This window comes from Haliotis rufescens, unplaced genomic scaffold (assembly GCF_023055435.1).
Source record: "Haliotis rufescens isolate VD_foot unplaced genomic scaffold, xgHalRufe1.0.p SCAF_5, whole genome shotgun sequence".
In the NCBI taxonomy this organism is placed as follows: Eukaryota; Metazoa; Mollusca; class Gastropoda; order Lepetellida; family Haliotidae; genus Haliotis; species Haliotis rufescens.
Window position 1 is genome coordinate 8,423,884 of NW_025964223.1, and position 14,722 is coordinate 8,438,605.

General features: G+C 34.8%; 1 protein-coding gene across 18 annotated transcripts in view; it reads left to right on the plus strand.

Annotated features, from left to right (window-relative positions):
• The window catches only part of LOC124110337 (neuron navigator 2-like), a 605,924-nt gene that overhangs the window by 522,579 nt on the left and 68,623 nt on the right, over window positions 1–14,722 (plus strand). For 16 of the 18 annotated variants that reach the window (XM_048384120.1, XM_048384123.1, XM_048384126.1 and 13 more), the window contains 3 exons: window positions 317–340; window positions 781–855; window positions 1,591–1,620. In XM_048384120.1, the coding sequence (XP_048240077.1) occupies window positions 317–340; window positions 781–855; window positions 1,591–1,620 (129 nt within the window). The remainder of the gene's footprint in view (window positions 1–316; window positions 341–780; window positions 856–1,590; window positions 1,621–14,722) is intronic. The other 2 variants (XM_048384124.1, XM_048384128.1) reach the window with 1 other exon arrangement.

The following is a 14,722-nucleotide window of genomic DNA, read 5'->3' on the forward strand; positions in this document are numbered from 1 at the left end:
TAGCACTATGCCCCTACATTAAGATGACACACGGGTTTGGCACATGTATGGAGAAAATTAAGAAGAAAATGAAAATGTCCAGTTACATCATCTAGTGGAGTCATGGTGATGTCCGTCACATAGCTGGAATATTGCTGATGGTGGCGTTAAACAACAAACAAACAAATCCTGCACCCAAAGCTGTCATGATTACAAGATTTTAATGATGATGATGAAATTGTTGATTAGCGACAATTTTGCTCTTGTTTTCAAAGTCATATATATGCATGAAAATTGAAATTTAAGTTTAATTTAGTTTTTGTTAATTTTTTTACAGGCTGAAGAAAAACAACAAGCAGAGGTAAGAGGAATGACAAATCTGTAAACATATCTCTCACATCTATCTTTAATTTTTAAAAGCTTTTTTTTAAGTCATGCTTCATTGTCCAACTGCAAAGGATATCTTTTCCCCACAAATATTCAAAATCCAGAATATTTCTATGGACACTCAATTTTGAAAAAATACTTTTGTGAAAATACCCCATTGCTTTTTAGATAAAGATATCTTTTAGTCTTGAGCAAGATTTTGCTAGTTTCCATGCATTCATTGGTTTTCGATTAAAAAGATTATATATCCGCTCTTCCACAAACTTCAACAACCAAGATCACTACATTTTTTTATCTTGTGATTTGACCCGATATTATGTTTATTTTTTTGTTTTTCAAATCAATCCAAGCTCCAATCGTTTGTTTTGATTACAAAGTCTGACCATATTTTAAGTTAGTACAATTGTTTTTTAGGTTCGCAAATTGCAACGAGAACTTGTATCCGCACAGGATAAAGTGCTTACACTACAAACGCAACTCAACACAAATGTAAGTCAGAAGCAGTTTGTTTCACCAGTATTCCTTGCACAAAATTTGATACTAACTTTTAGGAATAGAATTCGGACGAACCCTTTCACCCTGTTTCATGAAACTGTTTGAATTGATATTGCTCATAGCATCTGACAATCCATGACGATATAGGAAGTAGCGCATATCATCATGATTATAATCATCACCATCACCATCATCATCCCCTTTGTAGTGTGTTAGGAATGCATGTATTTAGAATAGGAAGGCCAAATTCAGTCAAACATATTTTTACCACAACAACATAATTGGCTGTTCATCAGATTTAAAGAGGATGCATTTTTATATTTTTTTATATTTTGAAATAAAAGGAACGCAATATCTTTATAAACTGTATTTTGCCTGTATTGTAAAAAATAATCTGAAGAGCAATTAATAAATTTGTTGTGGCCAAATAATTTCGTTTTTATTTAAAGTTTGTTTTAAACTAGATTCTATATTTTAAGCTCCTGTTCTTGTAGAAAATATGAAAACGTTAAATAAAATCATATATTTTTCTTTATAAATTCATGTCATTTTTGTCACTGAAAACAATGACATTTAAAGTTGGAAATAATGTAATCATTTCTAAGAGTTTCTAACTAAGAGCAATGCAGTTTAAGAAAAAATACTTCTCAAATGAAACTCTTCTTGAAAAAAGTATACCAAAGAAAGTTGTTTTCTTTCATACAAACTCTTCCAATCATCTATCAACAGAGAGCTGATACAATATTCTACAAAAATCAGGTAAGAAGCCAACGCATCTAATCTGGCATATATTCTCTAGCACATCTACAAGGCAAAATATTCTGAACAGCATTTTGAATATTTTAGTACGCTTCAATCACTTTCTAAGTAAGAGTTACTTCCCTTGATGCACTGCGGCAATTGAAAGCAAGGATCAGTGTACATTCAGTAGTCCATGCTTTTGGTATTTTTATTTCAGACTTTTCAATTTTATTCCGGAATTTACTCTTCTATCAAATGTGTTGTGATGGTTTTGGGATTTTGTGATGGTATATGTGTTATAACTACCCTTTATATATCTTTGTACATATACCCCTTGCATGCGTTTTTCACGTCCCTTATTTTCAGGATTTAAAGTGTTTCATTTTTGTAATATTGAATTTATAGTGTATATTATATGTTGTTATTCATTCTGTGTTAATGTATGAGTATGAATTTAAACTAAATGTACCAATGTCTATTTCATATGCTTTATATATCTAACATTGGATCTTGTAAAATACAAAATCTTAGGCAAACAGGTGGAAAGATTATTAATTTGATCCACCACATAACTGTTATCTTTTCTGTTATATATCACACATGATATTTTCATGCAATCATTTTTCCTTGTAAAAATTTAAGGTAATGAGGTGTTTTGAAGATTTAATCTGTAATTTACCAAACTGTGTGTAATCAATCTCATTGTTGAACTTTAACGAGGATTTTTATTCTGAAATAAAAACAGGACTGACGAGGTTTTCGTGATGTCAGTTTGATATTTACGTCAGATATTATGCACTTCACTCAAGGCACCAAGTGCGATCAGTGTGCTTTATCTTCTATGATAAATGACTTAAGCTGCATATAGCAGTCTTAAGACTATTTAGCTCCGGAGGTCTGCCAAGAGACCGTGAACAATATTTCATAGGAAACATACAAACGATTGTGTCTTCAGGACTGTCAGCTTGTCTGTTTCATTTTGATGTGAATGTACGATGTTGGTGATAGACATCTGTAACTGGTTTCCAGGAATGTTAAGGAAGTGTAGTGTTGGAGCAGATTTACTGGTCTATTGTTATGGAATCTTGTACAGTTTCTTCTCGCCAAGCGTCATGTGACTGTCATGCTCCATGACCATTTCACATGGGTTGTAGTCTAAGATTTCAAGATTGATATTGACGAGAACAGTATTTTGGAGAATTTGTAAACATCTGACACGTTAACAAATGAAGGCTAAAGATACCGTTACCAATCTTTGAAATGTCTTTCTTGTGTATCTTTTGATGTTTGTAGAACTGAAGAAATGTCTTTACAGCTGTCAACATGTACTTGGAGATTTAAAAACTGTGATTATGAACAAACGAAAGTGATTTGAATTTTTTAAGATTATTTCTTCTATGGAGGACAAGTCATTTGTTTCAAAAATATATAATTTAGTGAAGTATAATAAGCTGAGTATTGTTTTATGGCTGAAATTAAATATATCTTTTAAGTTTCTTTTGCCAGGGGAAATAGATACATTTAAGAGTTGTATTTTAAATTTATTGGGTAGAATTGTATCAATTTAAACTCATTTTGTCATGGTTTGACCTCACAACAGCTGAAATTGAAATACAAAGGGTATCAACCTTCATGAGTAGGCCGTCTGACAACACAGGTTTCACCTGTTGGACATGGGGTATTAGCTTTTTTGTCATGGTTTGACCCCACAACAGCTGAAATTGAAATATAAAAGGGTATCAACCTTCATGAGTAGGCCGTCTGACAACACTGATTTCACCTGTTGGACATGGGATATTAGCAGCTATCGAGTTACCGACATCGTTCCCACATCATAGATTTCAATGATGACATTTCAGTAATCAGGGCTATGATGTTTAAACCTTGAGGGTGCAGAGATGAGATGGGGAGTGGACAAGAACAGTTAAAACAACCTCCAGGCGTGTGGGCAGTGTAGACAGATGTTGTTTCCATTGCAAATGAGCATCCCCTCTTTACCCTGGGACTAGAGTTTGTTGCCTTTTGCTTTGACTGACCTCTGGGTGGTCATGCACTGAAATGAAGTATTTCTTTTAGTAACCAACTTGCCGTAGTTCGGAACCTAGGCTTCAAGAATCCCTGGGAGAGATGAGCTGGTTCCTAGATGGTGATTTCACATTCCTCTGTATAGTTTTACCTATATCTATTAGCACGATAGCTTATCATGGGAGATTTCGGGGCAGGCTAGAGCAGGAGGGTTGGTGAACATTGCCAGCTTTATGAGTGAAGCCTTGAGATGATAACGAACTGTGAAACTACTTCCGATGCAACTGGGCACGAATCCTCGGCTTTAAATTCAGTGATGTGTTTCACAAAACATGGGCAAGTGAAATTTCGCTTGTTAGATTTGTGATGTGTTTGTGACCCCGTTGCCATAACAACAGTGAAAATGGAGAGATGGTCCATGTATCAGATGCGAGCTAATGATTGGTATATTCGAAACAATCATCATTACTATGACAAAAAGGTTAGTACGATTTCTTTATTTAAAATATGGTGTGGTTTTAGATCTGGTGAAGTTTTCCAGTTTTCAAAGTTAATGATCGATAGCTTCGTCTCATAATTGTTTTACAGTCATAGTTTACAGTCAATGCTTGTCTCAAATCTTCTGTGTGTGTTTCATATTAATCTGATTAAGATCAAGATATATATTTCCATAAAGTGTTGTCATTGCCTGCACCTGTTAACAATCCTTTGGAAATGTTGGCTTGTGTCATGCATTATCAAGTACAGATTTAGTCAAGCATATCTTGACGTGGTTTTCTTGTTGTGACCAAGATTACATGTAACCGTGTAATATGTTTTTTTACTTCAACTTTATGATGGATGTCAGACATTATTTTGGTAACATCTGTAGTTACATTCACATTTTACTAGCAGACTCTAAAACATATAATAATCTTTAATACATCATCTGTTGTTTGTTTGGGTTCGTTTGTCTCATTAAGTAGTTATTACATCAAGTTGCAAATTGGTATAAACCCTTTCTACTTTATACACATCATGCTTTGTCATCACTCGGATCTTGGCAGCAATTGATTAAATCTGTGTCATGTCTCCACCTTCTCTCTGCCTACAACATCAGTCGTTGTTGTCATCCCCGACAGCTTCATCAACCACCTCCACTGTAACAGCCCCAATGCCACCATCACAGCCTCATCCCACCATCACAACCTTACCCCCGCTGCGACAGTGCTTCCTCGATATTATGAGTCTCACCCAACTATAACTGCCCCCCACACTCAGCATAGCAGTAATATGACCAATTCAGACCCATCACACGATACAAGCCCTCCCCCAGCTTTATCATCACTGCCCCATCCCAACTATAAGTTCCACCACACCCAACCCCACCTAACCCCACCCCTCCCCGTCCAACTCCACCATAACAGTTATAAAACAAATTCAGACCCACTATAACATAAACCCTCCCCTACCCCCACCATAACTAAACTTTATACTGGCATAAGATTTATACTGTTAGAAGCTAAGCAGGTCAGTTTTCTCATTCTTTACTCCTGCTTTGGTCTTTAACACTCTGGAAAAAAAAGTTTCGAGAAGTGGCAAGAAATAATCCCTGTCATATTTGTATATTTTTTGCCAAACTTACGAAATGAACATGTGTAGATTTAATCAATACTGACAAGACGTTGACAAACATGTTCAACAATTTCTTATCAGACCAGCAGATGACACTGAAGCCGGTTGAGGTTGTATTGTCTACAAAGGGTAAATATTTCCACAGTACACATTCTCCTGGAATGCTGGTTAAAAAGGGTTACATTTATCACGTTTCAGATTAATTTGTTTACATCATGTACATTTCCACATCAGGATGCTATTTTCACATGATGAAAACCTTTCATGGTGATAGGTTTTGGGAATGATCCAAATGGTCCAAGATAAGTTTGGGTTTTCAATGTCGTTTGTCTAAACAAATGTGATTTCTAGGCACTATAGATTTCCTAAATCGTTGATAACAGTTGAAATAGACCTGAAATTGACAATGTTTGGTGGGAAAAGAAATCATCGGCTTTTGTATGAGGCTACTCCTTGGGTTTATCAGATAGTTTAAACAAACTTTGATAGGAAAGTGTTCATTGGATCCTTACATGCCCATGCCAAATGGATACTGAAATTCATTTTGAAATAAGATCTGTGCTGACAGAATCTTTGTAGTCTTGACTAGAGAAACATCCAACGGTTGTATCTTTCATTAAAAGACTTGTACATTGCAAATGGAACATTAACTTTCGTCAGTGAAGTGAAAGGAATCATGCCGAGAGAACATGATCTTTTTTCTTGGACACACCTCACATTGCTTAACACATCCTTGGATCCACAGATTTAGAGAAGTTTTTAATGCCAAAAAAAGTACCTGAAAAACGCTTTTGTTTATTTATTCAACTTGTGGATGGAAGACCATTGACTTTGTAGATTGGACTGTCTGCTTTTTTTCAATCCAGAATAATAATTTGGAAGTACAAGAGATAAGGGTTCTGATTCACAGAAGAGAATTATGCAGGTTTTTCTTGACAGTGCTGGTTCTATTTGGTTCTGAGTGTGAAGAACTGTAAAGTGTAAGACCCTATTAATCCAGTGGTTTGGGTTTGATCAACATCATCATATATTTCCCGACTCATGCATCAGAATTTTTTTGAAATATTTGCAGTTTTCTGCGAATGATGTTTGTGGATTAACAAATACCAGATTAGAGAGGTTCCCTTGTACACAGGTGTTCTAACTGACACTCCTAGCTGAGAATTAACACACACACACACACACACACACACACACACACACACACACACACACACACACACAGACTATCATCCACATATTACTTCAACTTATCAGAACATTAATTGTATATTTATGATTAGCTACCCACCCCATAACAAGTTGAGTGAATGCAGCTACCTCAAATAAATAAACACTTGATTATGTAAACAGGGAGCCTGTCCTTCAGAAGAAGGCCATCACTGTACTTCAATCCCTTTCTCCCCTCTTCCTGATGTAAAAATAAACACAGATAGTGGGGCAACAAGCAGATATGTGATTTGTCAAATAGGGTGATAATTTCACAAGTGCACTGTCTCCATGGGGAATACACACAGGATTGGGGGAAAGTAGGATAGATTCATTATACATATGTTGGGCTGGCAAACGATACAGATGAGTCCCTGGGTTCTGTATAATCAGGGATGGAATTTGGACAGGATTGAATGAAGGTGTGTTTATGACAGTAACTGTGATTTGGTTATCTTGTACATAATCTGGAAATGTCATTAAAATCAAATGACCCTGCTCTTGGGAGGAATTTATGTTGACATGCGTGATAGTCGTCCTCTCAATATGTGTGTTCCTCTTTCTAAAACAAATACAGAATGTCCTCCATATGTTGCGATGATACATTCTCTTCTCCTGCTGTAAAAATATTTCACTATCCATTGGCATGGAACAGTCCACTTTAAGTCAGTTTCATTGACATGTTGCCGTTCATTTTAATGTCACATTTCTGTTTAATTATGACATTTCATTTTAATGTCAGTATGCTGTAATATTATATTGGGGATAAATTTAATGTCATCTTGCTGTTCTAATATCATATTGCAGATAAGTCCATTATTATATTGTAGACAGATTCAATGTCATAGCGTTGATCCAATGTCATATTCAATGTCATTGCAGACAGATTCCGTGTCATCATGCTGTTCCAATGATATATTGCACATATGTCTGATTGTATATTGTAGACAGATTCAATGTCATAGCGTTGATCCAATGTCATATTCAATGTCATTGCAGACAGATTCCGTGTCATCATGCTGTTCCATTGATATATTGCACATATGTCTGATTGTATATTGTAGACAGATTTAATGACATCTTCCTGTTAAATGGTATATTGCAGATAAATCCAGTGTTGTATTGGAGACAGATTCAACAATGTCATCTTGCTTCTCCAATGGCATATTGCTAATATTGTAGTGGGAATAGATGGAGTGGCATATTGCTAATATTATAGTGGGAATAGATGGAGTGGCATATTGCTAATATTATAGTGGGAATAGATGGAGTGGCATATTGCTAATATTCATTGTCATATTGTGGACATACTCAGTATCATCTTGCTTTAGCCTTCTAATAGTATAATGCAGATAAGTTCAGTGTCATAATGACTGATTCAATGTCACTTTGCAAACAGGTTCGGGGGCACGGGTGGCCCAGTCGTCTCAGGCGCCGCAGTTCGCTGTGCAGAGTTGCGTCCCTTGGGCATGCCAGAAACCTATGATTGTGGGTTCGAATCCCGGTTCGCTCCGGTTTCTAGTTTTGTCTGCACCATACCCGTGCCTGTGGGTTTCACCAAAGGGGTAAACGTCTGAGACCTGCATTATTTCGGGCCTTCCTCCAACATTAAGCTGACACGCCGTGATATAACTGGAATCCAGTTCAAAGCGGCGTTAAACCCAATTCACTCACTCACTCACTGCAAAAAGGTTCAATGTCACATTGCACACAGTGGTAGGTAGTAAAATCTGTTTTACAAAGCAATTTCAGTGAATTTTAGTGGCACATTTGCATCCAGACTTCAACAAAATCAACTGTGCAGGCAGATCAAATGAAACTTAAAGAAGTCTTCGCAAGTGTCATCATCTCTCTTAAAATAACCATATTTCCAAAACCCGTTCATCAACAAGCACATAATTAAGTTCTTATAGAGAGATAAAAATTTACCAAGGTACTTTTTAACAAAGACTTGCCAAAAAAAGCTGGAAATATACTTCACAACTTCTCTTAATGATGATGCAAAATTCAGACTTGTACTCTCATGGGGCAACTCAGAGTGATTGACAGGTCGAAATGTACAAAAACAAATACCTGTTTTGCCAACCAATACCTCCTCAGATCTAGTACCTTGCGTTAAAGATGTACTGAGTCCACTGTTAATGATATGCTGTGTTTCACTGTTGGGGATAAACCCAGTCCACAGTTTCCACACTGACGGATGAATGCAGAATGAATGGGTGTGGAAGGAAGGCTAGGTATGGGGAAAGTTGATGGCTTGTGATACACCCAGAGTCATATGCTGTATTTATCCCATAGGACATGGGAGGTATTTATTGGCCGTGATTTCTGACAACTTCAGCCTTTAACACTTACTTCTCATGTCTCTTTCAGAGAAAGGTGAATATATTTCCAGAAAAATTGACAATTTGTCAATTTTTATCTGTCATATGAGATATCAATTAACCCAAACACATTTTTTTGGAATATTTGATAGTTTAAAATATGTTTTTTGTCATTTTTTTGGTCATAATAGATATCAATTAAACTAGACACATTTATTAAGAATATTTGCAACTTTAAAATATGTAATTTGTCAATTTTTATCTGTCATACAAGATATAAATTAACCTAGACACGTTTTTTTAGAATATTTGCAACTTTCAAATATGTACTTATATTTCAATTTTCCACCATTAAACATATATCTACAACACGGAATTAAAACCATACTCTGCAAAAGGTTCCAATATGTTTACAAATCTGCACTATTTCTAATCCAAACTGCATGTATATTTCACGAACTGGGAGGTATGGTAAAGGCAAATGCTATTACAGAACTAATCAATTTCATCTCGAAGATCCCAACTTCCTTGCTCCTATCATTTTGCTTGTTAATGTCTTTCCAATTTTAGCCCTGTGCTAGGTCTGTTTTGGCATGTTTCCGTGTTTCTGATATGTGTGATTACTGTTTATTACACATTTCAAGCCCCCCCCACCCCACCCTGACAACTTCCTGTGGTGCAAACACCGACCAATCAGGTTCTGATAAAATCAGTGATGAATTTCAACTCTGCCATTTATTTTTCTTCTTCAAATGCTAGTACTATCTAAGAGATAGTGGTTCTTTTGGGATACCAGAGAAAAGTGATAAAATAATATTTTTAGTATTTCTTGCAGCGAAATGACGTCAAAAGATGTCTATTTTAATATTTTATTTAGGAATAATATCACGTTTTGGTCATAGAACAGTTTTGTAGATAATAGAAGTAAAAATTGAAAGATAAATCAAAACCAGATTTTAAACATTTTTTTAACAATTTTGAAGACTCAAGTAACACATGACTTGGAATTAAACTGAAAATTTAAAAAATGAAAAAGGGATGTATATATTAATTACAGATTTGTGTTTGACACTCAGTAAATAATTAATAGCATATGATGTCATTTCTTTTAGCAAGAAAAAGCAACATCTGCAACCTTCAGAGTTATAAAATATTTAAAAATTTGAATTTTGAAAACATGATGACAACTTTATAAACTTTCGTCAAAAAAGTTGTCTTGCGCAAGTCTGTGTTTATCCCCCATATCCTCGTATCTGTCTGAGTGTGGCGTGTGCTACACCTTATCTTGTCAAACTCCTGTCAGACCCAACTTGCCACAAGCCGTGGTTCATCTCAGGTCAGGAGAGATAACTCTGAAAGCTCATTGTGGGTCACGTGATCCTTTCAGGTCATCATATAAACAGGCCCCGTAACCTTGTCTGGACAAAATTTAGTACAATTGCGAGTTTTAAATTGTTTATTTACTTATTTGTGTGTACAATTAAATTTTATTAATATGAAAACAGATGATGAAAGTTTTAGATTGTGTTTGCCATTATTTTCGTTACTCATCAATGTTGAAGATTGTGTAAAAATGCTCAAATTATGATTCTGGAGTTATAATTTCAAGTATGATGTTATTCGGGTCGTTTGGGATTTGCAGTGTTTATAATTTGCTGATTATTTTTCTGCTTTTAAAGTACACATTAACTTCCTTGACAGCAAGTTAGAATGCAGATTTGTCTGAAATGTGTTAAGAGCCTCAAGGGTTGTGAAGTACTTAGTGGAGCTGATCTTTGCGTCATATTTCATTATTTTGCACCTACTGCAATATACCAGTTATTCCCTAGCATCGCCATGGTGACCTGAAGGTTTAGCAAGATTATCTGCATGTGTCTGGGACGATTCATTCCAAGAATATATGCCAGGAAAGAGGTTTTAATTGAGCCTGCTGGAACGTCAATCGTTTTCATCTTAATGGTTATTTCTGGGAAGAATTCAGGAATGCCGCCGTTGCAGTTATTCAATTTTGGTGCAGATGTGATGAGTTGAAAAAGGGTGAAAACTGTCCATTTTGAATATTTTCCCAATTATTACCTAAGTGTAAAGAAAGACAGAAATTATTTTAGCACCATCTGAATGTGCATCCAGTACTAATTATGTGGTCATCAAAATATGTCTATTTTCTGACCCATTTGGATATTATCGTGTGAAGTATGTATAAATTCCACCTGTACATATCACTATCTCAGTTCTCTAAACAAATAATGTTGGAACTTGACTAAAATAGAAGCACCCTGGTGATAAAAACATGGTCAGTATTAAGGCTTGGGGCACCAGAGGCTTGTCTTGGAATGGCTGTTTTTCTACTGGATACTGAGGTCGGTAGGAAATAGGTTTATTTATCTTTGGCCAAGTTGGCAGATGTTCGAACATAATAAGCCTGATTTTGTGTTTTTTGTGGCACATAGCACAATCTTTTGCTACTGTGTTAGGTCTATTTATAGAAACTTGACAGGTGTGTTTTTCTACGTATTATCATACTTTAATTTGATTTTGTAAAGCCTTTTTAATCAGTACCTTTCTGGTTTGAGATGAGAGTTTTATCAGGGATGGGATGGAGTATCATGTGATGGAGTGTAGGAACTATGTGGGTAATATAGTACCATCAAGATAGTTCATTTAATTTATATATGGCTTATTTTCTTTATGTATCATAATTAACATTTCATTTTTTATGAACATTTTTGTCTAATTTTTCAAAAACTGGTAAGGATATGATATTAATGATGATAAATCTTATCAAAATCTTTTTTTTTTAAATTGAGCTGTTCTTGAGTTGTTCTTGCAGCTGAATCCACCATTCTTGTATTTGCTTATTTTCAGTTTGATAAGAATAATTTTAAAATGGATGTACTTGAAATAAGATCTGAGAATTGCCATTGAAAACTAGTCAAAAAGAAAAGATGTGATTCCTTCTTCATTTTATCTGATGAAAGATGAAAAGAATTTTATAGAAACTTGAGAAACTGTTTCACAATCTGCGACTACTTAAGTCAGAGGAGCAAATGTTATGTTTGATACCTGTTCAAAGGGAAACTTTACATTTGTTTGATAAGGATATCTTTGTACAAAGATTATGTATGTGTGTTTTGACTATTACCTTGGTATTTAGATATTAATACTTTAAGACCACCTGGTGCGAATATTTTGAGACTGATCAACATCCCATAAAAAAGTAGTTCCAGTTTTAACCAAATTATCCTTTGAAAACACAAAAAATAAACGACCAAGGAATGATGATGTACAATCATTATAAATTTTTAAATAAAGCATGTTATTAACTCTATTCAAAGTATCTAACTGAATATCTATGAAAGTTAGAAATAATGTGTTTTAATCCGGTTTGTTCTTCTGCCTAAATTCCTTAAATCTTTTCAGAAATTCCTTTAAATCATGCTTAATAAAGTCATCCAAGTTGTGATCTGAATACCAGGAATTCTGGTTCCATAAAAAGCATTCATGGATCAATGGTAACCTGCCTTTAAACACAAACAGTCATGCTACTAAAACGTTCTTCAAGGGCTCGTTCAACAGCGTTCCTCACGGTTTCCAGGAATATAGTATCTAACAGCTGTTTCAGAATTGGTTAAAAAGCTTTGAATTTGGAAAAAAGAAATCTGGAATTTCAATAGATTGGAGGAATTTATTCTGCTAATGTTCAATGCCATAGATTTGTTTATTAAGTGTATCATATGACAGTTGTATAAATTCTGGATGTTGATTAAGTCTGGAAAGTTTATGTCTGAATTTGAGAGGGGGAGACATCATACTGAGTTATTTTTTTGTGTTTTTTCTTTGATTTTGATTCTTTGTCTGACATGGATCTCAAAAGCTTAGGAAATTTGATTATTTTTAGATAATCTGCATTCACTCCTTGAAAACTGATATTCGCGTTTTGAAAAGATGCTATTAAGTTTAATTTGATACCCATAAATTTTATGATCAATTTAATATAGGGCTGTAGAAATAATTTAATTTCACACTCAATTATCCTATTTAAGCTACAAGCACTAGACGATGAGGGGTCAGTTAATATGTGACGACTTACTGGATTAACCGAGAAATTAAATGATCGTTATATTTTTTGCCTTTATTTTACTGCATAATTTAAAAATACAACTCTGATTCCTAGGCCAGGTTTTGATTGTATCCACAATTCTACATAACATCACACCTTGCGAATTATTTCTCCAAAATTCATGTATTTTTATAATGCTACAAAAATATTGAGCTAGGTTGTCTCCTAATTCTTTTGTAATGGTCTAAAAATCTGAACCTACAAAGAAATGTTTTGTATAATTGGTTTAACATAAAAATATGTTCTATATTTTCATTTTCATTAAAATAATATCTAAAAATGATTGCAGACATAATACAAACTTTATCATGCCAGAGAATGTTTGTGGAATCGGCAAGGCTAAAGGACAAATGCTTTTTTCTTTCTCTAAAAATGTATGTAAATTTCATTCACAGCAGTAGCAATTTTCTGAATGACATGAATCCAGTGCCGTCTATTTGAACATAGACAGTCTTTCTTGATGAGGACTTTTTTCTGTGCAGATCAGAAATGGCCAAATCTCCATGGGGGATGATTGTTATAAAACAATACATATGTTTACTGAAGGCCTGTTGGCTGAGAAACAAAATACCACACTATCAGTATTTGGGTCCCGATGATTATTTTCTCAGTTTTGTGCAACATGTTTTCTTTGTCGTTTCTTGATGGTGTGTCTGGGTTTCAGAATAATGTCCCCCCTCTGTTATTTTCTTAATAAATGTTCCATTCAGTTTTGACAGAGCTTATGTTTTTGTTCGGAGACTAAACGTCGTGATAATGTTAATGAGCTGATAACCAGTTGACAGATGTCTCTTACTGTCAAATGAAATGTACATGGATTTATTTCACTCTTTGTCCTTATCTTATATTGTTGGTTTTTTGGTTGTAATGTTGTATCATTAACACAGTTGAAGACATGCTGGCAGGTGTACAAAATATGAATTGTCAAAATGTGTGTGAATCAGGATTTTGAATATTTTTCCAAATTTGACAATTTATAGTTTATAGCAGTGTATCATGAGCTTAAGACTTTAGAGGCAGTGTACCTTGAACTTAAGACTTTAGAGGCAGTGTATCATGAACTTAAGACTTTAGAGGCAGTGTATCATGAACTTAAGATTTAAGAGGCAGTGTATCATGAACTTAAGATTTAAGAGGCAGTGTATCATGAGCTTAAGATTTAAGAGGCAGTGTATCATGAACTTAAGATTTAAGAGGCAGTGTATCATGAACTTAAGACTTTAGAGGCAGTGTATCATGAGCTTAAGATTTAAGAGGCAGTGTATCATGAACTTAATACTTTAGAGGCAGTGTATCATGAACTTAAGATTTAAGAGGCAGTGTATCATGAGCTTAAGATTTAAGAGGCAGTGTATCATGAACTTAAGACTTTAGAGGCAGTGTATCATGAGCTTAAGACTTTAGAGGCAGTGTATCATGAACTTAAGACTTTAGAGGCAGTGTATCATGAACTTATGACTTTAGAGGCAGTGTATCATGAACTTAGGACTTTCGAGGCAGTGTACCATGAGCTTAAGACTTTAGAGGCAGTGTATCATGAACTTAAGATTTAAGAGGCAGTGTATCATGAGCTTAAGATTTAAGAGGCAGTGTATCATGAACTTAAGATTTAAGAGGCAGTGTATCATGAGCTTAAGACTTTAGAGGCAGTGTATCATGAACTTAAGACTTTAGAGGCAGTGTATCATGAACTTAAGATTTAAGAGGCAGTGTATCATGAGCTTAAGACTTTAGAGGCAGTGTATCATGAACTTATGACTTTAGAGGCAGTGTATCATGAACTTAAGACTTTAGAGGCAGTGTACCATGAACTTAAGACTTAAGAGGC